Genomic DNA, 25,447 nt, shown 5'->3' on the forward strand with positions numbered 1-25,447 from the left:
TACCTAACCTAATTGCACTTTCAACTTCTAGCAGAAATATATTCTTAACTGCTTAAAAATGTTCTGGTCAGAACCAATAAGATAATCAATCTGTCACATGGGTCCTCTCCATCTCCCAAAGGCAGATGATGTAACCCACCTACTAAGACCCTTTCATCTCCGAAGGAAGGTGACCTCACCCCAAATAGTCATTTTTCCTGTTTATGACTTCTTTGTCCTATCTTTAAAAACTTTTCTTTTTCTGTAGCCCTTTGGATCTCGCCTTCATTTTAGATGGGACCTGTCTCATTCATCCATCACTTAATAAAGTCAATTAGATCTTCAGACTCTCTTGAATTTTGTCTTTTAACACCTTCCTGGCAATTAAAACTATCTGAGGGTATTTACTTTTTTGTCTAGCATATCTCTTGAGGACCTTGTCTTATTTCCAGCTTGTGTTCTAGTGCCTGGAATAGTGTCCCCCATGTTAAAGTGCAAAATAAATACTTGTTGAATAAATGAATGGATTGTGTTCATTATGTTCCCATTTCACAGAAGGGAAAACTGATGACCTTGAAAGACAGAGGAACGTGTCTTTGTCTAAATTAATCGAAGCACAGAGCAGCTCTTGCCCAGTTCCTCTCAATTTCTCTGCCCCTGCACCAACATAGGAATCCAAAGGCAACAGCCAGCATTTCTCCGCTTGTTGTTCCCGCAGTGTCGCCTGCATCCCACCAGGTGGCAGCAGAGGCGGCGGCACACAGTCAACAGCAAAGCGTGGCGCGGGAAGGAGGGTTTCCGCTTCCGGGAGGAACTGTTCGTTTCCGCTTCCGGCCACTTGGAGTGATTGTAGCTGACGGGAGGATGGAAGGTTTGGTGGCTCAGTGCTCCGCGAGACTGCTGCAGCAGGTAGGACCACATAGGACTAGTAGAAAGGCCTGGAGGGGAAGGACTAGCTCCTGCCCGAACAGCGTCGGGACAGCGGCGGTGATGCGGGACCACTCTGGTCCCCTCAGACGTGGGCAAGGGTGTCCGGACATCCGGGCCTGTGCTAGATCCGAAGCAAACACCTTCCCAGAGATGTTTCTCGGGCGCGGGAGAGGAAGAACCCATCTTCTAAGGCCCTTATGACAGTGGCCTCCCGAACCAGCACCCCCGGTGTAGAGGTCCTTGCCCTCTCCTAGAGCCCCCCAAACCAGCGTCTTTGGTGCGCTGGAGCTTAGCGTGTTCAGTACAAGTGCTCCTACTTTCCCACTGTGCCCCTCCTTTCCCGCACACACACGTGCTCTCTCGGGATGCGGGGTGGGGGGAGGGTCAGGCAGAGGGGGTAAGTGGAATAAGAGCAGCAGCCCTTGATCCTGGTTCGCAACTCAGCCGCCGTTCTCTCTATGATACTGAGCGAGAGGATTCCTAAAATGCCCAAAGAGTGGTTAATTTGGTCTCAGCCTTCGGTATTCCTGGGGGAAAAACAGTTACAGCTTATAAAAGTGAAAGTAAGATATTTCCATAACCTTTTATGCTCAGGTAGGGAAGGGTAGTAAGAAAGTGGTTTAAGGACTTTCATCAGATCTCAGGGACTGTTTTATGCTAAACCAGCGATCACAGAATACAAGTTCGTGGAGCAAAATGTCAGGTTCTTTCTGGTTCTGAGCCATGTATTCTTTGTCAATGTGGGGGTATAAGTACCTTACCTTTGGGTTGGTATAAAGAATTATACAGATGATTTGTTTGTTTGTTTTAGACAGAGAGTGCGAGTGGGGCAGAGAATTTTTTTTGATGTTTATTTTTGAGAGAGTGGGAGAAAGTGGGGGAAGGGCAAAGAGAGGGAGACAGAATCTGAAGCAGGCTCTGAGCTACCATATCAGCGAAGAGCCCAATGTGGGGCTTGAACTCATGAACCGTGAGATCATAACCTGAGCCAGAGTCCCACACTCAACCAACTGAGCTACCCAGGCACCTGGAGAGAATCTTCAGCAGGCCCAGTGCAGCGCCCTGCGCAGAGCTCCATCCCACAAACCTGGGATGAGGACCTCAGCCAGAGTCAAGAGTCAGATGCTTAACCAACTGAGCCACCCAGGTGCCCCAGAGATAGTTTCTGAAAAATGTTTAGCTCAGTGCATGAAACATAGTATATGCTCATTATGGCAATTTGTTTTGCTGTAGTTATCTTCTGGTAAACATTATCACATTTCAGGTAAGGAATCTCCTCCTTAGTAATTCTGTTAGGTTGGAAGCTTTATTTATTTCCTTCTGAATTTGCATGTTTTTAGGTTTAGGTATTAGAGTAAAAAGCCTGATCTAGGACATAAGACAAGGGAAATTAAGGGAAAAATTAGGAAGTTACTTTGTCTAAGAAAGGACAAAAGGCAGACACTGGAGCTATTTTAAATGTGACAAAAAGTTTATTTTTAAAGGAGCCCTAAAGTCCTAAGATTTGGGAATAAAGTCAGTTTGGCCACCCTTGAACTTAACTGGTACTGTCACTAAATCAGAGTGGTTTATTGAGACCAGAGACACAGGATGTAAGACTTATCCCATTATATGCTTAACACTCCTGTTCCTCTTCTCCAACATACACACTTGATTCTTTCATATACAGGATAATGTGCTAATGTAATCAAAAGCATCAAGGAGGAAAAATCACAACTTATCAAAGGGAAGGCCCTTCATTCCCATCACCTCTACCATGCCCTGCTGAAGAGAGGAAAAGAAATAAGTTTAGGGACAGTCCATCACATTATGGATGTCATCAATCATACTGGACTGAATGAACTGCCTTTTCCTTCATAGGAAAAAGAGATTAAGTCTCTGACTGCTGAAATTGATCGGTTAAAAAACTGTGGCGGTTTAGAAGCTTCTCCAAATTTGGAGCAGTTGCGAGAAGAAAATTTAAAATTAAAGTATCGACTAAATATCCTTCGAAGGGTAAGTATTCTGGGTTGTTTTTCATTCTACAGTTTGAGTTATTATACCTTTTAAAAAAAAACTATTATCAAAGATTCAGAAAGTATGCCATGAGGAATTTGGAGATGTGAGGAAAGAAATCCTGTCTTTTTCCCTGCATTAGACCAGTTAGGACTAAGTTGTTGGTGCAAGTAATGAAGAAGTTGGTGTAGCCTTGTCCTTCCAGGGCCTCTGAAATGTTTCATCCTAAATATTTGGCCAGCTTGACATAGGCTTTGAGCAGAGTTGAGACATTTTTTAAACAATTTATGCTGTTACCTTTTTAAAAAAATCATCTTTTTAAATAATTCTCTATCAAAAGAAAATATAGAATATATCCATAGTCCTTCTCTGCCCTAAGTTGGTTGTTTTACAATTTTATTTTTATATTTTACAGTGCCATATTTGGTTTCTTTCCACTGATCTAGTAGTGTTTCTCAGTTTTGTCAAAAAACTGAGCTTGCTTTAGTTGAGGTTTAAATTTCTTGGCCTGACTCTCAGGTCTGCTGATGACACATCCTGGAGGATGATCTCACCACTATAATTGTTCTCCTGTGTGTGTATACTATTCCAGCCAGACTACACTGGCATTAGATTCTTTTCATTTATCTTAGACTCTGCCCACCTGACTCCTATGAAGTGTTTTTATCACCGGCTTGTGATCTGTTCTGCTTGAAATCACTTTGCTTGGAGTCTTCTCAGATCATGTTTCTTTTCCATGAAGTCTTTCCCCCAGATACTTCACCTTTCTAATTACCTCATTCATTCTGATGTGTACTCATTTCTGTATTCATTTCAATTCAAAAGTATTAAATGTCTAATATGTGGCAGAAGATATGAGGAAAAACATACAAAAGAAGTAAAGTCTATTCCTTTTTTTTTTTTTTTTTTTTAAGATTGTATTTTTAATCTCTACACCCAACATGGAGCTCAAACTTACAACCTGGAGATCAGGAGTCACATGCTCCACCAACTGAGCAAGCCAGGCACCCCAAGTACAGTGTATTCTAATACACATTTCCATCATGCACATTAACTCTAATGTGTAAATAATAGAATGCTCTCAGTGTAATGGGAGGAAGGGCACGTTAGTTCTTTCGCAAATACTTTACCCTACTAAGTAATGGCAACTGAACACAAGGTACACAAAGAAAAGAAAAGAACAAGCCATAGATGAATAAAGTACTGTGTGGACACCCATGCACCTTACCTTCTTTCCCTGGGTCACTTTGGTCACATGCTCTGACTTAGAAACACTGCATGGTTGTCCTATTAACGTTTTTCAGCATGTCCCAGATATGAGAGCATTGCAAAGTGTCTGTTACCTTCTCAGGACATCTGAAGGCTTCTTAAAATACTTGGGAACATTTTGTATGATGATTTGATATTTTCATTCTTTTCTTACAGAGTCTTCAAGCAGAAAGAACCAGACCAACTAAAAATATGATTAACATCAATAGCCGACTGCAAGAGGTCTTTGGTTGCGCCATTAAGGCTGCATATCCAGATCTGGAAAATCCTCCTCTGATAGTGACACCAAGTCAACAGCCCAAGTTTGGGGACTATCAGTGTAATAGTGCCATGGGTATCTCACAGGTGATTGTGTTATTACAAAGCATTCTTGGTGATTTGATTTTCTTAAGCATTAATTGGCATCATTATTATTTACATAAATAATAGCAAATTATATTCTCAGTGAAAAGAACATTTTCCACAGTTCAGAAAAACTTGAGAATAGGGGAAGTATGTTTTTAATTTTAAAACCACAAATTTGAATATTCAGTTAAATTTTATGTGTAGTTTCAATATTTAAGGCTAGTAGTTGATACTCTTGCATTGGTACTTCCTTCCTGTTGTGTCCAGGATTGCTGTGTGTTACTAATGAGTGTTGAAAGGTGAAGGATTAAAAGTTATATTCACCAACCAGTGTTCCCATCAAATAATTTGATGCAGCTCTGGTGTCTTTGAGATGGGCTTACATATTTCATTTTCAGTTAGAGGAATTCCCTATTTTTAATAGCTGCATTGTCTGATGTATTTGTGGTTAATTGCCCCTGGTTTGAGACTTTTTGTTTTCCTTTCTTTGTTAAGTAGGAAGGGTTTTTAAAATCCAGATTTTTTTTTCTAAATAATTTTTATATGTCTACATTGGGGTTAAGTTTATAAGGGTACTATTTTATTTTCCAGGTTTGATTATTGCACACTTTCCTGATTTGAAAATTCAAAATGTAAATATCCTGGAAACAGGCATCATAACTAAAGACTTTGTTATGTCTTCATAAAAGAGTTCTAGATGTCTGTGGCAGCTCATTTTGAAATGGAGATCATGTGGTTTGGGCACTTTTGTATTCCTCTTGGCACTGTTGATGGCTTGATGCTTTAATCTGTGTTCAAGATTATATACAAGTCATTGGACTTCTTTGCTTCTGCCTTTTGATGGGTCTTAATGTCATGCATCTCATGCTTTATCAGTTGTGTATTTCTGAGTAAATTTCTGGAACTTGTGTAATGAATCATTTTATATTGTGTTATAGATGCTCAAAACCAAGGAACAGAAAGTTAATCCAAGAGAAATTGCCGAAAACATTACCAAACACCTCCCAGACAATGAATGTGTTGAAAAAGTTGAAATTGCTGGTCCTGGTATGACAGTGTTACCCTTCTTAAGTGGTTGTACTGATGTTGGGTCTTTTTTGAAATAAAGAACCATTTTAAACCTAATAAAGTGGTAAGAACACCTTGGACTGAGAGTTAGGAAACTGATGTTTTAGTCTCGACTTAGCTGCTGGATCTTGGATGAGTTATTTTACCTCCCTGTGACTTAGTGTTTCATTAGCAAAAAGGAGATGGATAATGGCAGATAAGTCTGGGACGAAAGGGCCCTCAATTTTCTGTTAATAGATGAACAAATCATGTACTGAGAATAAAGGGGCCCAGGAGTAAGTAGGAAGCTTTCAGGAGAGTGGTAATGTTTGAAATAGATACTGAAACAGGGAGCTTCCAAGAGGGCCTCAGGTGGTGTTGGAATTCTTAAAAGAGTTTTGCCAGAGCCAGATCAGCACTTTGGAGCCAGCATAAATGAAATTGACACAGTCTTTGGGAGTGAACAATCATTCAAGACAGGAAAACGATCTGATTTTTTTTTTTTTTCTCTCTTACCGTTCATTAGGTTTTATTAATGTCCACTTAAGGAAGGACTATGTATCACAACAGTTAACCAATCTCCTGGTGAATGGGGTTCAACTACCTCCCCTTGGAGAGAATAAAAAGGTATATATAGTTTTCAGTTGATATGTTAATACGTTAAAGTGAATGCGAAGTGCTGTGACCAGCTTCCACTTTTTCTATTGAGATTTAATCATTAATATTTGAGATTATGAACATAATGGAAATAGCCTTTCTCCTGGGTCTTGTTTATTATGTGGTTTTTCTTTTCACGTTATTCCACAAGGCATTTGGGGTAGCCAGCTGAGGTTTGGCTGAAATAAGGGATGGATTATCTATATAAATAAATTTTATTCCTTTTCAATTAAAAATGGACAAGTAGATTCACCAGATAACCTAACACCCTTGAGTTACAACCCAAGCTACTATTTATGTCTGAGTTTACAATTAAATGTTATTAATAAATATTAGAATAAAATGTCTTGTACCCCTTTAAAATTTTTAATTAAAGTATTTGTCATGATGTGAAAATTTAAGATGTATGAGGTATTACTTTGATACACGTATGTGTTTTAACGTAATTGCCTTTGTATCTGTATTTATCACATTACATAATAATAGTACAATATTATTGTCTAAGAAATCTATTTTATTGTCTGTTTCAGGTTATAGTTGATTTCTCCTCTCCCAACATAGCTAAAGAGATGCATGTAGGCCATCTCAGGTCAACTATCATAGGAGAGAGTATGTCCCGCCTCTTTGAATTTGCAGGATATGATGTGCTAAGGTATGAAAAATGTTGCTTGAGAAAGAATCTTTGACTAAATGACTGATTTATAAGTATGATTCTTTTTTTTTCTTTTCTTTTTTTTTTTAATTTATTTTGAGAGAAAGAGAACCAGGAGGGGAGGGGCAGAGAGAGAATCCCAAGCAGGCTCCATGTTTTTAGCATAGAGCCCAATACAGGGCTTATTCCCACCAACTGTGAGATCGTGACCTGAGCCAGTATCAAGAGTTGGACGCTTAACCAACTGAACCACCCAGGCGCCCCAGTTCTGCTTCTAATCATCCAGTGGCCTTTTTAAATAAATTGTGTCTTGGGACCCTCTGAACGGATAACTTTTAGACTCTGGGAGTGGAACCAAGGAAAAAGTTCCCCCATTCATTCCACCTCCTCCTCTTGATCTTCTTGAGTACCTCCTGTGTCCAAGGGGTTATAGTCTAGTAGGGGGAGAGGTAGGCAAGAAAGAGATCCTGGGCCTGTGGGCCATGGTAAGAAATTAGGATTTTATTAAGTATATAATGGGAAGCTCTTGAGAGTCATAATTAGGAGAGCAGTGTAATCCAAATAAAGATTAGTCTGACTTCTGTGAAGAAGCTAGGCAAAGAAGGCAGAAATGTAGGTTAAAAACTATTTAAAAAAAATTTTTTTTAATAATGGTTATTTGTTTTTGAGAGAGACAGAGTGTGAGTGGGGGAGGGGCAGAGAGAAAGGGAGACAGAATCGGGAACAGGCTCCAGGCTCTGAGCTGTCAGCACAGAGCCTGGCGCAGGGCTTGAACTCACAAACCATGAGATCATGACCTGAACCAAAGTCAGACGCTTAACCAACTGAGCCACCCAGGCGCCCCAGAAGACTGTTTTTATAATCCATTTATGAGATTATCTGGTGATTTGAGATTAGTGAAAAACAGTGAGGGATGTAAAATGGTTGGATTGACACATTTTGAAGAATTTTGTCCACTGACATTTGAGAACCACTGATCTAAATTACACTAAGATAATTGGTTGAGAAATTAAATTTTCACAAAATTGTAATGATCAGCAGTTGGCTCACCTGTCTGTGTCTCAGTTAATTACACAACGGATCATAATCCATCAGTAGGGACTTCATTTACCAAATCCTAGAGGCCTGCTGTGTGCAGCCTCCCCTGGAGCTTGCAGACCAGTTGAGACAACTGAGTAAACAAGATGTTGCTAAATGTGATGTACTGGCACTTCAATGTTAGTGGTTCCTAATGGAATATAGTTTGTCTAATTTAAGCATGGTTTTCATTTTCAAATGATTTTGTATTCTGACTGATACTAGGTTAAACCATGTGGGAGACTGGGGGACCCAGTTTGGCATGCTCATCGCTCACCTTCAAGATAAATTTCCAGATTACCTAACAATTTCACCTCCAATTGGGGATCTACAAGCCTTTTATAAGGTTAGATATCATTTATTGTTAAAATATTTGCATGTTTACCATTAATAATAATTACTACTTTTCTTTAGGGAGTTCAGAATAGTATTTGAAGCTACCGTGGAGTTAAAAGTAAACTCCCTGCCCCTTCACACACCATCTTTGCTTTTTGAATCAGTCTATGTTAAAAACTGAATTCTTGGAGCACCTGGGTGGCTCAGTCGGTTGGGCGTCTGACTTCGGCTCAGGTCACGTTCTCACAGTTCATGGTTTGAGCCCTGCATCAGGCTCTGTGCTGAGAGCCTGGAGCCTGCTTCGGATTCTGTGTCCCCCTGTCTCTGGCTCTCCCCCATCCATGGTCTGTCTCACTCTGTCCCAAAAATAAATAAACATTAAAAAAAAATTTTTTTTTTTTTAAAGTTGAATTCAACCACATTACCCACATTACCCTGCCTTTTTCTTAATGTTTATTTTTGAGAGAGTGTGCGTGCATGCGCACAGGCAGAGGAAAGGCAGAGAGTGAGGGAGACAGAATCCCAAGCAAGCTCTGTGCTGTCAGTGCAGAGCCCGATGTGGGACTTAAACTCAAACTGTGAGGTCATGACCTGAGCTGAGATCAAGAGTCAGACACTTAACCAACTGAGCCCCCCAAGCACCCCAGTATTTGAAGTTTTCTTGATGCTTTTCTCAATTTGGTATGTTGAAAATGTTAAAGTGTAGGCAAAAATAGTTTTTAGAAGACAATTAGGTTTTTATAAACCGTAATTTTAAATTAATCACTGTAGTCAACTTTCTTTGACTTTGTGATGTCCATATACAGACATTTATTACACCATTTGTGAATGTAATACAATTTTTGTATTAATGTTTAGCATTTCACTATCAGCTCTTTTGTGTTACTATATGGTTTGGCTGCACATTGTTTTGTTGGATTGATGTGCTAAAGTTTATGTTAATCCCCATTGTTGGGGTGTTTTTGGAGTACTTTTATCCATTCAGTAAACAACTTTTGAACATGGAAGTTTTTTCTCTTTTTAAAATTATTTTCTTACGATAGACAACTTCCCAAGAACAGGATTACTATGACAAAAAATAAACATTAAAAGTAAAACAAAAATATTGGTGTGTTTTTGTTTTGTTTTATAGGATGTGTCTCAGTATTTTCTAATGAAAAAATTGAAAACAAAATATTTACCGATGTGAGACTGGTAAATTACATAACTAATGTTATATAATCTGTTGGAATTTTGTGTTCTGAATATAATGAGGCTAAATTCAAAAGGCACAGTAAAAGAAAAGCCATATATAGTCAGGCTTTGTTAAAACACATAGTAGGCATGTATTTGCAAAGAAATGTCTAGAGTTATGCACCAAAGCATTATCCCTGGTTAGGTTGGGGTGGGATAGACAATTTTTTTTTTTTTAACAGTAAATGTGTTTCTTGCAAAATAGAAATAAAACTATGACAGCAATTTCATTTTTAATTACAAAAAAAGTAATTACTCATTCAGAACCACATCCAGGATGGAAAATGGAGCACAGAAAATTCAGCCCACCTGTTAGCTATTCTTTATTACTCTTAAACCATTGCTGTGAAGAATGATTTTATGACTTGGAAAAGTGGAGGTAGCACTGTGGTGAGAATTTTGTATTTTCAAGAAAAATTATTTCAAAGAAATAATAGGGCTCTTTGGCACATTGATTTGTAACTGTACTGTTGGCTGTTGAGAGAGAGCATCTGTTCTGTTTGTGTCCTGGTGTTGTAAATTTTCACTTCCTCGCTTTTGGTGTTTTTGTTTTAGAAACACTCTGTATCTAGAAATACAAAGCTGGCTCTTTTAACATTACTTTTTTTTTTTTTTTTAAACATAGGAATCCAAGAAAAGATTTGATACCGAGGAGGAATTTAAGAAGCGAGCATACCAATGTGTAGTTCTGCTCCAGAGTAAAAATCCAGATATTATAAAAGCTTGGAAGCTTATCTGTGATGTCTCCCGCCAAGGTGAATTCTCTGCTTTGTTCATTTCATCCAAAAGATATATTGTATGTAGTTTTCTTGAGTCTTTTACTCAATTGACCTGTAATGACGTGTTAAACTTTCAAAGACTGCCAAATGGATTTTTTTCTTCAAATATTTTCTGACACTGAAACAGCTATTAAGAAAGTATATTAATATAGGCAACTGCAGATTTTAACTTTCTTAGGAGAAAAAATTAATTGGGAAAACTTCGCAAACAATTTCAGGTTTTCAAGCTTGACAAAGTAATTTTAAGGTCACTTTGAAGAATATATGGATGAGAATAGCCAATAAAAGAATGGTAGTGATAGCTATTTTGCAGCACTAGTTTGTAAAATGTTTTATAATGCTGCCATAGGTAGTATTTGCATCACTGATGCACGGCTAGACAGATAGGTAAATGGAACAATTTAGGAAAAACTATAAGAAAATTCAGTAAATATTAGATCTCCAAAGAGGAGAGTTCTTTTTCTTTGCATTTACATTTTATAAAGGTAGAGTTTTAAAAGTTATACAAGAAGTACATGTTTCTTGTAGAACAAAATGTGGGCAAGGAAAAAGAAAATAAAAATTATAGTTCCACCGACTATTATTTTGATGAGTGTCTTTCCATATTCTTTCCACGTTTTCAAAATGGCAATATATATATAATGTTCTATATCTTATATTTTTAATGTGATTAAATTTAACCTTCCAGATGTAGTTAAATAATATATTTTAATGTTAAATGCATGTCTCCTGTTTGGTTAAATTCTTAGACATTTTATTTGGTGAAATTTTTTTCCTAGAGTTTAATAAAATCTATGATGCATTGGACATCTCTTTAATAGAGAGGGGGGAGTCCTTCTATCAAGATAGGATGAATGATATTGTAAAGGAATTCGAAGATAGAGGTAGGCACTTTACTTTTTTTTAACTTCATTATGGAAATTTTCAAATAGGTCAAAGTGGACACAACATTCTCTTTTTCAATCAATAGCTTTTTTTTCAGTCTGTACATTATGTTTGTTTAATATATATCTTACATTCTGTATAGCCAAAGGGCCTCCCACCCCCCATTTTTCTCTTTTGTTATTGAAGAAACTGGGCCATTTGTCTAAGAGAATTTCCCATATAATATTTAACAGTTCCTCCATCTGTATCTTCTAAAGAGGCTTGATTAAATTGTTTGTTTGTTTGTTTCTTTTAAGTTTATTTATTTATTTTGAGAGAGAGAGAGAGAGAGAGAGAGAGAGAATATCCCAAGCAGGCTCTGCACTGTCAGTGCGGATATGGGGCCCAAACTCCCAAAACACAAGAACATGTCCAAAACCAAGAGTCGACGCTTAGCCAGCTGAGCCAATCAAGGCGCCCCATGGCTTGATTAAATTCTGGTTTAGGTTTTCTTTTTTTGTTTTTTGTTTTTTTGTTTTGTTTATTTGCAAGCATTCCAATAATGTCAGGTTGGCTCTCTTTAGGTTAAGATGGATTAGTGGGCTCAGGTGTTGTCAGCCTGATCTAGCCACAGATTTCCCTGTTAGCCTCTTCCCTGTTGTTTTTAGCAGCTATCGTGATTTTGATGCATTACTTCATTACAGGTTGAAAAATGGTAGTATTCTGTTGTTTCTTCTCTGTTACCTCGAATTCTCCTTTGTAGAATGATGCCTCATAATTATTTTGGTCATCCCAAAGTACAGTTCAAGATAAGCAGTGTAAATGCTTGATTCTTTTTAATTATCAATTTCAGAATAATAAATTAGTTTCTTAGCATGTTCCAGATACAACTGAGTTGTTTTTAGCATTATTATAAATGGGGTTTATTCCATTCTACATTTTGAAATCATTTGCCTTTATTATACTTTTTAATAATCACTGTCTCATTTTTTGGCTAATGGTAGCTTCCTCAAATTGGCTTTCCTATTTTTTGTCTTTTTCTTGAGCCCTATGGTCTCTCTAGTCTTTGCTAGTTTACTTGCTTTCAGGTATACAACATTCTAGGATTATTGTACATTTCCTGCCTTAGATCTAGAATCAGCTAATCTCGTATCTCCAAGAAAGCCTGGCTCCTTGAGTGGGAAATGGTATTTATTAATCACAATCTGTGGCCTAGGGATTATACTTTTAAGGTAATAAAATTTTAGGGACGTTTTTAGGAGCCAAATGTAGTGTGAATCCAGAAAACTGCCAGGTATCTCACCTCTGCCCTGAGGAAATCATGTGCTGCCCAGACAATAGCTATTTTCCCGGACTCCTAGTAGGTCATAGAAAATAAAATGTGATTTCTTGAGCTCTCTGGTAAATATCTTATAATGGCTCATCCTTTATATTCCTTCAGGGTTCTTTTAACATTATTAATGAAGATTTCTTTCCTAGGATTTGTGCAAGTGGATGATGGCAGAAAGATTGTGTTTGTCCCAGGATGTTCTGTACCATTAACCATAGTAAAATCAGATGGAGGTTACACTTATGATACATCTGACCTGGCTGCTATTAAACAAAGACTATTTGAGGAAAAAGCAGATATGATTATCTATGTAGTGGACAGTGGACAAGTGAGTTTGCAGATTTGTTTATGTTCTTACATGGTCTGATTGGAACTGAGACAGTATGGCGAGGTTTGTGGCATTTAGCACATAGAAGTCTTCCAAAGACTAAAGATCAGAACTTTGCTGTAACAGAGAAAAAACCGGCTTTGGATTTGACCACATCAGAATATATTTCCCAGCTTTTCTGCTTTTCTCCATCAACTGGTGATTACTTTCCTGAACATCAGTGACCATTCCTGTCTGAAAGGGGGTTGTGAGACCTAAAATATAACTGAAATTTTTGCACAATGAACCTATTATTAATTCAGTCACTTTAAAAACCTTTGAACATAGAAAGTGTAACAATCCTGCTCTACCTGTTTCTCATATATTGGGAATAAAGATGATCTTATTTATAATTATAATTATGCTTGCCTTCTAAGATTTGTGAGATTTAAACTTTACAAATCTTTATCACTACATAAAGCTTTAAGTCACTTTTTTGTTATTAGAAAGTTTAGCAGATAACTTTCTATTTGTTTCTTTGTAGTCTGTGCACTTCCAGACAATATTTGGTGCTGCTCAAATGATTGGTTGGTATGACCCTAAAGTAACTCGAGTGTTTCATGCTGGATTTGGTGTGGTGCTGGGTGAAGACAAGTAAGTCTGGAAAGTCTGAGTATTAATAACATACACAACCCCCAGATTTATTTGCAAAAGGCTATGTTTCATTAGATATTAAATTAGAATTAAAGTGCATAATTTTTCTCAGTCTGCAGATGCAGCCAGCTGAGCTTTTTTGTACCTATGTCTTATCACTATTAGAGAATGTAGCCTTTTAGGGAGATTTGTAAAGAGTTGAATGAAAACCACGCTAGATTTAACAGATTTTAAGAGGGTTTCCATTTGCACAGATCTAAATTGTAAAGTCGATCACAGTACCTCCTCAGATTTCAAGAAAATACTCAACAGTATATTTCAAGCATTTTGTAATTGTCTTTTTCTTTCACAGTTAAACACCTAGTCAATAGGTACACGTTTATTGAGATTCCAATTGAGTTTTAAAATTGAGCTTTCATTTTTATGTTTATCTCAAAAATAATAAGTTTGAGACCTGCATGTTAATATTCATACATCCAGTTTTTGTTTTCCAGTCTTTTCCCCACATTCTGTACAATGTTTATGAAATAAAAGATAAATACAAGCAAATATAGATAATAATCACCAACTCAAAGGCATAAAATTTTTTAGCATCTTGTATTCAGTAGTATCTTAGGGTCACTAAGCTATTTAACATCATGTCTTTTAAAATCTGTGGCATTTTAGCCACCTGGGTGGCTCAGTCAGTTAAACGTCCCAACTTCACCTCAGGTCATGATCTTGCGGTTCGTGGGTTCGAGCCCCGCATCAGGCTCTGTGCTGACAGCTCAGAGCCTGGAGCCTGCTTCAGATTCCATGTCTCCCTCTCTCTGCCCCTTACCCGCTCACACTCTGTCTCTCTCAAAAATAAACAAACATTAAAAAATAAAAAAATTGTTTTAAAAATCTGTGGCATTTTAGATTTAGTGATCCAGCCCAAATGTCATTACACAAAAGTGGTAATGCTTTTAAAAACCACATGAAGTAGCTCAAGATGCTTGGCTAGCCAATGTACAAAAGCCTTAATGAAGTTTACAACAATCAGGCTAGATGTGTGAAGGTATTTTAGCTAAAGTATGTGGAAATCATCACTTTTTAAATTTTTTTAATGTTTTATTTATTTTTGAGAAGGAGCATGAGCAGAGAGGGGCAGAGAGAGAGAGGGAGATTTAGAATCTGATGCAGACTCTGAGTTGTCAGCACAGAGACAGATGTGGGGCTCAAACTCATGAACCATGAGATGACCCAAACTGAAGTCATATGTTCATTGATTGAGCCAGCCAGGTGCCCCAGCATCAAACATTTTTAAATTATAATTTAAATTACACTCTTGTATAGAGCTGCACTTTTTTGGAATCAAAAGACACTAGGTCCTCATTTTGGTGTCGTGGTCCTAAAAAAGTGCTTGAAAATCAGCCGATGAGTTGAGTATTGCTTATAGTATCTTAGTTTATTAACTGTTGGTTTTTTGGACTTGTATTTATTTATTTTTTATTTTTATTTTTTAAATTTTTTTATTTATTTTTGACACAGAGAGAGACAGAGCATGAGCAGGGGAGGGGCAGAGAAAGAGGGAGACACAGAATCTGAAGCAGGCTCCAGGCTCTGAACTGTCAGCACAGAGCCCGACGCGGGGCTCAAACTCACAGACTGTGAGATCATGACCCGAGCTGAAGTCGGATGCTTAACCGGCTGAGCCACCCAGGCGCCCCTGGACTGATATTTAGATGATTTTTCTTACAGTTGGGTGAAATTATCAAATTTACTTTTATACCTATATTTCTCACAAGTACTCATATTTTGGCAATTAACTTGATCACATAATGGCTAAGAGGTTTTTTCCATGATTTTTTTGTTGTTTCATATTACTGCACTCTCACCATTATGTAATTATGGCATCCTGCACCATTAAAGAGAAGAATAATTTTAATGATAGTTAACCAGTGGCAGCGTACCATATTTTAAATATTTACATTGAAATGCTCACAGATTCTGCCATCTGCTTTTTAGTGGAATTTTCTGTTTTAAAGCTTTTTGCAATAGTTTGTCCTTTTATTTAAACATCTTCCTCTTATTTTTTGGACACCTGTTTATTGAGCACATATGAATGGCATTGTCTGGATGCTCCAGTGTGTACACAAAGATAATAGAATGTGGACTTTTCCCTAAGGAGCCTGTCTTGTGAAGCAGAGCAGTTCCCTGGGAAGACTGTTAAAGTATACATGCCAGCCCCACCAGGGAAGTTATTGACTTACTACGTACTAAAGTAGGTATTAGGCATTTTTTTAAAAACTCTTGATATTCAGGTATGGATTCCTTCTATTAGAACCACTAGTCTGAGCAGTAAACCAGCACCAAAAAAATGCAGAAAAATTCAAGGCAGGTGTATATAGGCAGTAAAGGAAAAGACCAGTTATCGTAGAGATGTTATAGGAAGGCCTCCCTTAGCATTTTGGCAACTCTTTTGATGGCTATCATTTCATCAGACAGAAGATTTGGAAGTCGCTGAATAGTCAAGCAGTAGGGAATGGCATAAGGAAAGCCACAGAAGTATTTAATGTATTTGTAGGATAGTAAGTTTTAATACTATAATCAAGAAGAAGATCCTTTCTAAGGTAATGCTGAAAATACAACTTTAATGGGAAATACCATGATTATTTTGGTAGGCTTTGTGTTGACTAGAAAAGCATGCTTCATTTGTACCATTTCTGCATTTGAAGAATTTTTTTTATGATTTTATTTTTGATAATGTGGAGTTCAGACAACCCCAAGATCAAGAGTCGCATGTTCAACTGAATGAGCCAGCCAAGGTGATCACAAAGAATTTTTATTTATTTTTATTTAACGTTTATTTATTTTTGAGAGAGATAGCACGAGCAGGGGAGGAGCAGAGAGAGAGGAAGAGAGAGAATCCCAAGCAGACTCCCCACTGTCAGCATGGAGTCCAACATAGGCCTTGAGCCCATGAACCGTGAGATCATGATCTGAGCCAAAGTCAGATGCTCAGTCAGCTGAGCCAGCCAGGCACCCTACCCAAAGAATTTTTTAAAAAGAGAAAATTAGAGGTGCCTGGCTGGCTCAGTTGGTGGAGCATACAACTCTTGATCTCAGAGTCATGAGTTTGAGCCCCACATTAGATATGAAGATAACTTAATAAAAAAGAAAATTATATACTCAGTGTTGTACAAACTTCTGTTTAATAGGTATAATCCAATTTTTGTTGAAGTAAGCCCAACGTAGGGCTTGAACTCATGACCTGAGATCAAGTCCCATGCTCTACCAACTGAGCCAGCCAATTGTCCCAGTAAAATCCAGTTTTTGTGAAATGCTTTTAATAGTACCATTGCCCAGGACAGTGTCTGTCAAAGCTTTTGTCACATTCTCAGAGATTCTGATTTCAGTGGTATGAATGGAGCCCTGACATCCTGTGTTTAAGCTCTTCAGCTGATTTGTACATCCAGAGTTGGTCGCTACTCAACAGGTTGGGGTTATTATCTAGAGAAATAAAAATGAGATTCCAATTAAGAATTTGCTCAGAAATGAACTACTGGGACCTCATCAAAATAAAAAGCTTCTGCACAGCAAAGGAAACAGTCAGCAAAACTAAAAGGCAAGCAACGGAATGGGAGAAGATATTTGCAAATGACATATCAGATAAAGGGTTAGTATCCAAAATCTATAAAGAACTTATCAAACTCAACACCTAAAAAACAAATAATCCAGTGAAGAAATGGGCAAAAGACATCAATAAGACATTTCTCCAAAGAAGACATCCAGATGGCCAACTGATACATGAAAAAAATGCTCAATATCACTCATCATCCGGGAAATACAAACCAAAACCACAATAAGATACCACCTCACACCTGTCAGAATGGCTAACATTAACAACTCAGGCAACAACAGATGTTGGCCAGGATGCGGAGAAAGAGGATCTCTTTTGCATTGTTGGTGGGAACGCAAGCTCGTGCGGCCACTCTGGAAAACAGTATGGAGGTTCCTCAAAAAATAAAAATAGAGCTACCCTATGACCCAGCAATTGCACTACTAGGTATTTATCTAAAGGGCATAGGAGTGCTGTTTCAAAGGGACACATGCACCCCAATGTTTATAGCAGCGCTATCGACAATAGCCAAAGCATGGAAAGAGTCCAAATGTCTATTGATGGATGAATGGATAAAGGTGTGTGTGTGTGTGTGTGTGTGTGTTTGTGTGTGTGTGTGTGTGTGTGTATACACACACACATACACAATGGAATATTACTCAGCAATCAAAAGGAATGAGATCTTGCCATTTGCAACTATGTGGATGGAACTAGAGGGTATTATGCTAAGTGAAATTAGAGAAGAAAAATATATGACTTCACTCATGAGGACTTTAAGAGACAAAACAGATGAACATAAGGGAAGGGAAGCAAAAATAATACAAAAACAGGGAGGGGGACAAAAACATAAGAGACTCTTAAATACGGAGAACAGAGGGTTACTGGAGGGATTGTGGGAGGGTGAGCTAAATGGGTAAGGGGCATTAAGGAATCTCCTGGAATCATAAAAAAATAAAAGAATTTGCTTAGTTCCCAGACAGTTCTAGAATCAACCATGTATCTTATTAATTTTTCTGAGAAGGCAAAATAACTAAGCCAAACGATGTTGAGGAAAATGAACAAATGTCTTCTCTATTTCCCTTTTAGGGAATGTATTATAGGTCAACATGTAGAGAATGCTATGGGGAGCCTAAAGCATAGAATGCTTTGATTTGAGGACTATAAGATGAAAGATAATTGAAAGTACCACTCTTTCTTTCAGCATTCTCCTCGGTTGCCAGGTGGAATGAAACATTGTCAAAACGTCATTTTCAAAGATTTCTAAGCTGTAAATTCTGTTTCAAAATCTACTTAATTGGGATTCTTACATTTTTTTAGGAAGAAGTTTAAAACACGTTCAGGTGAAACAGTGCGTCTCATAGACCTTCTAGAAGAAGGACTAAAACGATCCATGGACAAATTGAAGGAAAAAGAAAGAGACAAGGTAATCTAAAGCCTTGTTTGCATATTGTGTACCATGTGCTGTGTTGTGATTTTTAAATTTTTTTTTGAGAGAGAACTGGGGAGGATTAGAAAATCCACGTAAGCTTATATTACTCAGATTTTATTGCACAGTAAGTTTGTTTCATTATTGAGTTTGAAAATACAGTTCTTGGCTACTACAAAAGGCTATGACCTTTTCCTGCTGTTACTGTGGTGTAGTATCTCTGCTTCTTGGCATTTCTCCTGTCACAACTTTGAATGAATGATTGGAAAATATTGCAAACTAAAGGGTTAGATTCTGCAGCCTACATTAGGAAGGTCAAGGATTGAGATTCAAAGGGTCTTGTGTCTTTTACTCTTCAGTAAGTCAAGTGATATAAGGGAATGGATGGAACTACTATAAACAGAAGAGTACAATTACAGAAGAAGTAGAATAAGATGTTAGTCCTGGCCTAGGCAGGATGTAAGATGTACGATTACTGCATAGTAAGGTTAGGGTTGGCTTTGCCTAACTTTATTAAAAATTGCCAGAGAGAGTATTGTAACCATTATATACTCCCACCACTAATATTTGATTGTTCCAGTTGCCCCATATCTTTACCAACACTTGATTTGTCAGTCTTTTATCCTTTCTGTTGAAATCAGTGGCATCTCACTGTGGTTAATATTTGCATTTCCCTGATGAGCAGTAATGTTGATTGCCTTTTTTAATGCTTATTGACTATTTATATATCTTTCATGAGGGGTCTTTTCAAGTCCTTTACCCATTGTTTGTTGTATTTATATCTATTCACATATTTACTCTTTCCTGTCCACTTCTTCCTTGAGGATCTCCTTTTAATACTTTTTTTGTAGTGCAAGTTTGCCGGTGGTGAATTCTGTTCGCATTTGTCTGAGAACATCTTTATATTGCCTGTAGTTTTGAATGATCTGTTTTTTTAAATGTTCATTTTTGGAAGAGAGTGTGAGTTGGGGAGGGGCAGAGAGAGGGGGAGACAGAGGATCTGAAGCTGACTCTGCACTGCCAACAGAGAGCCCGATGAGGGACTTGAACTCACAAACTGAGATTGTGACCTGAGAGAAGTCGGCCGATTAACCACTGAGCCACCCAGGCACCCCTGAACAGTATTTTGATTGAGTGTAGAATTGTAGTCCCATAGCTCTTTCAGCATTTTATTTATTTTTTATTTATTTTATTTTATTTTATTTTATTTTATTTTATTTTATTTTAATTTTTCTTTTTTTAATGTTTATTTATTTTTGAGACAGAGAGAGAGCATGAACGGGGGAGGGGCAGAGAGAGAGGGAGACACAGAATCGGAAGCAGGCTCCAGGCTCTGAGCCTCAGCCCAGAGCCTGACGCGGGGCTCGAACTCACAAACCGCGAGATCGTGACCTGAGCTGAAGTCGGACGCTCAACCGACTGAGCCACCCAGGCGCCCCTCTTTCAGCATTTTAAAGGTGGCATTCCATTGTCTTTTAGCTTCTTTAGTTTCTTTTCAATATCACTTGTCTCATTGCTCCTTTGAAGATAGTGTATCTTTTTTTCAGACTACTTTTACTGTTTTTCTTAGGCTTTGTTTTGGTACTTAGACTAAATAAATGCCTAAGTCTGGTTTGAGGGTTTTTGCAGGTGAGGCGTGTGGAGTGTACTTATCCTGCTTGGGAGGTGCTGAGCTTCCTAAATCTGTAGGTTGTGTTCTTTCATCAGTTTAGAATTTTCAGCCCTATCTCTTAAATTACTTCATCTTTGCTCCATTCTGTACTCCCCAGAATTCTAAGTACTTATATAATATGTTAGAATTTTTGACTGTGTGTCCTACATGTCTCTCACACCTGCTTTTTAAAAACTATTTAAGTAATCACCCCCAGTGTGGAGCTCAGACTTCAAACCCCAAAATCAAGAGTCATATGCTTTACTGACTGAGCCAGCCAGGTGCCCCTCTGCTTTTTCTTCCCCATGCTTTTTCTCCCTCTGCTTCATTTTGAATCTTTTCTACATTGTTTTGCCCCTTTCCTCTAATTTTTTGAGTATTTCAATTGTAGTTTTCTTTAAGGTTTTCATTTTTTTTTAATTTTAATAATGTATTTTATTTAACCCAACATATCTAAAATATTACCAACATACAATCTACCTCTACTTATTTTAGACTATTTCCATTTTTTTATTTTTTATTTTTTAAAATTTACATCCAAATTAGCATATAGTGAAACAATGATTTCAGGAGTAGATTCCTTAATGCCCCTTACCCATTTAGCCCATCACCCCTCCCACAACCCCTCCAGTAGCCCTCAGTTTGTTCTCCATATTTATGAGTCTCTTCTGTTTTGTCCCCCTCCCTGTTTTTATATTATTTTTATTTCCCTTCCCTTATGTTCATCTGTTTTGTCTCTTAAAGTCCTCATATGAGTGAAGTCGTATGATTTTTGTCTTTCTCTGACTAATTTCACTTAGCATAATACCCTCCAGTTCCATCCACGTAGTTGCAAATGGCAAGATTTCATTCTTTTTGATTGCCGAGTAATACTCCATTTGTGTGTGTGTGTGTGTGTGTGTGTGTGTGTGTGTGTGTATACATACCACATCTTCTTTATCCATTCATCCATTGATGGACATTTGGGCTCCTTCCATGCTTTGGCTATTGTTCATAGTGCTTCTATAAACATTGGAGGGCATGTGTCCCTTCAGCACAGCATACCTGTATCCCTTGGATAAATACCTAGTAGTGCAGTTGCTAGGTCATAGGGTAGTTCTATTTTTAGTTTTTTGAGGAACCTCCATACTGTTTTCCAGAGTGGCTGCACCAGCTTGCATTCCCATTTTAGCTTTTCATTTTTGAAATAGTATTAGGCATATAAAAATTACAAAATAGTACAAAGAATTGCTATGTTAGCTTCCCCAAATAACAATACTTTATGTATCCATAGTATAATTATGGAATCAGGATACTAACTAATGATATAACACTGGTTAATAGTCTACAGACCTTATTTAAGTTTACCATTTGTCTCATGCATGTTGTTTTTCTAGTCTGGGGTCCAGTTCGGGATCACCTATTATAGTTGGTTGTCATGTCTTTTTAATGTCTTCATTTTTATTTATTACCTTTTTTCAAATTTATTTTAGAGAGGGAGGGTGTGAGCAGGAGAGAGGGGCAGAAGGAGAGAAAGAGAATCCCAAGCAGGCTCCACACCTAGCATGGAGCCTGACACGGGGCTGGATCCCACGACCCTGGGATCATGACCTGAGCCCAACTCAAGAGTCAGATGCTTAACCAAGCCACCCAGGTGCTCCTGTAATTAGTATTTTTAAATATCTTTTTATTTTAAGCAGTTCCAGATTTTAAAGTTGCTTTTGTCTTTTTTGTTTCTGTTGTCTTGTCGGTCCTCTTCCCACCCATTGGTTTTCAGTCATATCAACTGGCTTTTTTATTAAGTTGCCTTCCCCCCCCCCCCCCCCCCCCGCCCCCAAACTGGATGCTGGATGTTGTGAATGCAATGCAAAATTATAAAGGTTTTGGATAATGTCATCTTCCTCCAACAACCAATTAAGTTTTTTTCTGGCAGATTGCATACCAGCTGGTGATCTTAATTCTGCCGGTCTTGGTCTGGAGCTTTGTTAGGGTTGAATGAAGCATTTCAGTTTTATCTTTACTATTAGGGTACAGTTCTTTTTGGTAAAATATGGCCCTTCTAGTTTCACCAGGTAATTCACTAGTGCCCTTCTCCCTTGCTCCTTCTGGGACTCCCCAGCCTCACACAGCTGCTGAAATCTCTGCTCAGTTCTTCACCTACCAGTTTGCTCTTTCCTGCTGGGTTTTTTGGGAGTCCTGCCTTGTTAATGCCAGCCATTGGATAGTTTGAAAGAAGGTGTTTTTCATTCCTCTGTGTTATCTTGGTGATTTTCTCCTCACTCTTTTGGAAGCCCCAAACTCTGAATTCCCTCTTCTTACCCCAGTAAGACCACTTCTTTCTGCTTGGCTTTTGTTCCCTTCTGTCACTACCACATGGTGATTTAGACAGTGCCCTAGGGGAAAAGGTCAGGTAAATGTGGGACTTAACTTCCTGTGTTTTCCTTCTCCCAAAGATTATATATAGCCCCTCAAACTTTGCTTATATTGATGTTCTCTAGTGACTTCATATAGTTGCTTCCTATGATTTATCCAACTTTTCAATAGTTGCTTTTGGTAGAAGGGTTAGTCTACTATAGACAACTCCATTGTGTCTAGAAAAGAACCTTAATCACTTGAGGCCTAATAGTGCTTTAGAATGCATGGCTAAATATTAACAATACAATAATGCTCGAGTTCTTCCTCCTCCTCCTGACACCCTGTTTTTTTAGTTCCAGTGTAATTAACATACAGTGTTACATTAGTTTCTGGCATATAGCATAGTGACTCAGCAGTTCTATACATTACTCAGTGCTCATCAGGATAAGTGTACTCTTAATCCCCTTCACCTGTTTCACCCATCTCCCTACCCACCTCCCCTCTGGTAATCACCAGTTTTTTCTGTATATTTAAGGGTCTGTTTTTTTGTCTTCTTTTTCTCTGATCATTTGTTTCTCAAATCCTATGAGTGAAATTACATACTATTTGTCTTTCTCTGACTTGTTTCACTTAGCATTATTCCCTCTAGATCCATCCATGTTATTTCATTCTTTTCAATGGCTGAGTAATTCCATTATCTATATATACCATATCTTATGTATCCATTCTATTGTGACACCCTGTTTTAATTTCAATTAATTTCCCAACCCTAAGTTTTTTTCTAGTTTGCTATGTTACTTTATTTTCTATAAGCTACTTCAGAATCTTTATGGAATGAAGTGGATAGAAACTAATTATTGGTGCTTTCTATTTCATATCTACCGAATACATTGGGGGGAAAGTATTCAAGCAGACACTTCATATTTTATAAATCTCATAGAAAAACATTTTGTTATGCAGAGCTGATGAGTTATATTTTCATTATTCCCTTTGTAGATTGACCCATGTTTCCTCAGTGTCGATATTTATTAAAGTTTACTTTTTCTGCCTTAGCACCAGGACAAAGGCAGCGTTCAGTAAGCTATGAAGTTTTTGTTTGTTTGTTTGTTTTCCAAAAGGTCTTAACTGCAGAGGAATTAAAGGCTGCTCAGACATCCGTTGCTTATGGTTGTATCAAATATGCAGATCTTTCTCATAACCGGTTGAATGACTACATATTCTCCTTTGACAAAATGTTGGATGACAGAGGAAACACAGCTGCTTACTTGTTGTATGCCTTCACTAGAATCCGGTATTTGTATAACATTGTTCTATTTTGAATCAGTTGATAGGATTTTTAATTTACATCAGTCATTTCTTATTACATATTTCTGAGTGGAGAAGGATGTGCCTAACAAAAGAAAATGATGGCTGTTTCCTGATTTTTCAGGTCTATTGCACGTCTGGCCAATATTGATGAAGAGATGCTCCAGAAAGCAGCTCAAGAGACCAAGATCATTTTGGACCACGAAAAGGAATGGAAACTAGGCCGGTGCATTTTACGATTCCCTGAGATTCTCCAGAAGATTTTAGATGACTTACTTCTTCACACTCTTTGTGATTATATCTATGAGCTGGCAACTACTTTCACAGAATTCTATGATAGCTGCTATTGTGTGGAAAAGGATCGACAAACTGGTAAGTGTCTATTCAGTGGTCATATTGGGGACGGGGCATTAGCAAGGCATTTATTTGAATTGGGTGTGGATGGATGGTTTTCAACTTGTTTTATTTATGGAACACCCCCTCTCCCCACCCCCCCACCCCCGCCCCTCCTAGATTTTCTTCCCAACTATACACTGGTCGTTATTATATATAACAGACAAAATTCAACAAATCTAATAAAAGCATAAATGGAACTCTCATTCCACACAAAGTAGTTTTCCCCACCCTCAGGCACATGCATGGAACCAACCATAGAACTCCAAAGAAAACAATTGGAAGACCAGTAGGAATAGGACATTTCCAATGAAAGCAATGTTATTGAGGGTCCCAGAATGAGTCTTTGGGAGTTTTTGACAATGGAAACTGCCTTTGGGAGAAAAGTGGTATCTTTTCTTACCTTAGGCTTTCTGCTAGCTTCTGTTACAGTTACTGAAGTAGACTGAAGTAATTTGTTACAGGGCAAGTAGGTGTTTTTGAGAGTCATGCCTGAGAATTGAAATTTCGTTAGGAAAAATAATCTCACCATTATCCTGAAATTAAAGTTTATAGTTATTTCAAACTATGAGGCCTAAGATAAAACTCTGAAAGAATTTTAGAAGACAGATAAAATTTATCATTCTAATCATTGTAGAACTTGTATCCCCTTATCAGAAACAGATTTCTTGAACAGAAACATCTTTCTTTAATTGTCTGTATTTTAACCTTGGATTGTCTGTATTTTAATCTTGGATTGTCTGTATTTTAATGTGAAGGTAATTCTAGTTAAAGTCCCAAAACATGGGTTAGGCTATTCACCTTTCAGTAAAATACAGAAGTAATACAGATTCTTTAGTAATGGTTTTCAAGAAGACAAATTAATCTTTTTTTTTTTTCTTTCTATTTTCTCAGGACAAGTGTTGAAAGTAAACATGTGGCGTATGCTGCTGTGTGAAGCAGTAGCTGCTGTTATGGCCAAGGCGTTTGATATCCTGGGAATAAAACCTGTCCAAAGAATGTAATCCTTCTTAGGTTTGAACACTGTGTGTTTTTACCAGAAATAGCCATTTAACACTGTTTGCTTTTTTACAATCATGTGGATACAAAAATAAGTAAAGGAAATTTGTCAGCTGTCTACATAACTTGTGCTTTTTTTCTAACAACTGGGCCTTTGAAAAGAAAAACATAACTTTCATAAATACGTTTATTTCTGCTGACCATTAAACCAAAATTACTTAGTGGGGCCATGGAGAAGAGGGTTTATTGTGTGGCTTAGGGAGTGTTTATTGGTTTGGCTGGGATGTGTTTTCATTCATTTT

The 25,447-nt window shown here is 37.7% G+C and overlaps 1 protein-coding gene across 1 annotated transcript; it reads left to right on the forward strand.

Annotated features, from left to right (window-relative positions):
* The first annotated feature begins 774 nt into the window (after positions 1 to 774).
* RARS1 (arginyl-tRNA synthetase 1) lies at positions 775 to 25,270 on the forward strand. The gene is made up of 15 exons (XM_019450246.2): positions 775 to 888; positions 2,770 to 2,904; positions 4,330 to 4,518; positions 5,457 to 5,565; positions 6,092 to 6,192; positions 6,753 to 6,874; positions 8,177 to 8,297; positions 10,146 to 10,275; positions 11,079 to 11,183; positions 12,643 to 12,821; positions 13,345 to 13,454; positions 18,355 to 18,460; positions 23,567 to 23,739; positions 23,878 to 24,125; positions 25,041 to 25,270. Exons 1-15 carry the CDS (start codon positions 844 to 846, stop codon positions 25,148 to 25,150), a joined length of 1,983 nt encoding a protein of 660 aa, XP_019305791.2. The 5' UTR covers positions 775 to 843; the 3' UTR covers positions 25,151 to 25,270.
* Positions 25,271 to 25,447: the final 177 nt, after the last annotated feature.

The sequence above is a fragment of the Panthera pardus genome, unplaced genomic scaffold (assembly GCF_024362965.1).
Source record: "Panthera pardus isolate Hobbes unplaced genomic scaffold, ASM2436296v1 HiC_scaffold_2, whole genome shotgun sequence".
In the NCBI taxonomy this organism is placed as follows: Eukaryota; Metazoa; Chordata; class Mammalia; order Carnivora; family Felidae; genus Panthera; species Panthera pardus.

Coding starts and splice junctions, on each gene's coding strand:
- RARS1 (XM_019450246.2), top strand. CDS start 844: ATGGAAGGTTTGGTGGCTCAGTGCTCCGCGAGACTGCTGCAGCAG. Junction 4,519..5,456: donor GTGCCATGGGTATCTCACAG/GTGATTGTGTTA, acceptor ATTGTGTTATAG/ATGCTCAAAACCAAGGAACA. Junction 11,184..12,642: donor AAAGGAATTCGAAGATAGAG/GTAGGCACTTTA, acceptor TTTCTTTCCTAG/GATTTGTGCAAGTGGATGAT.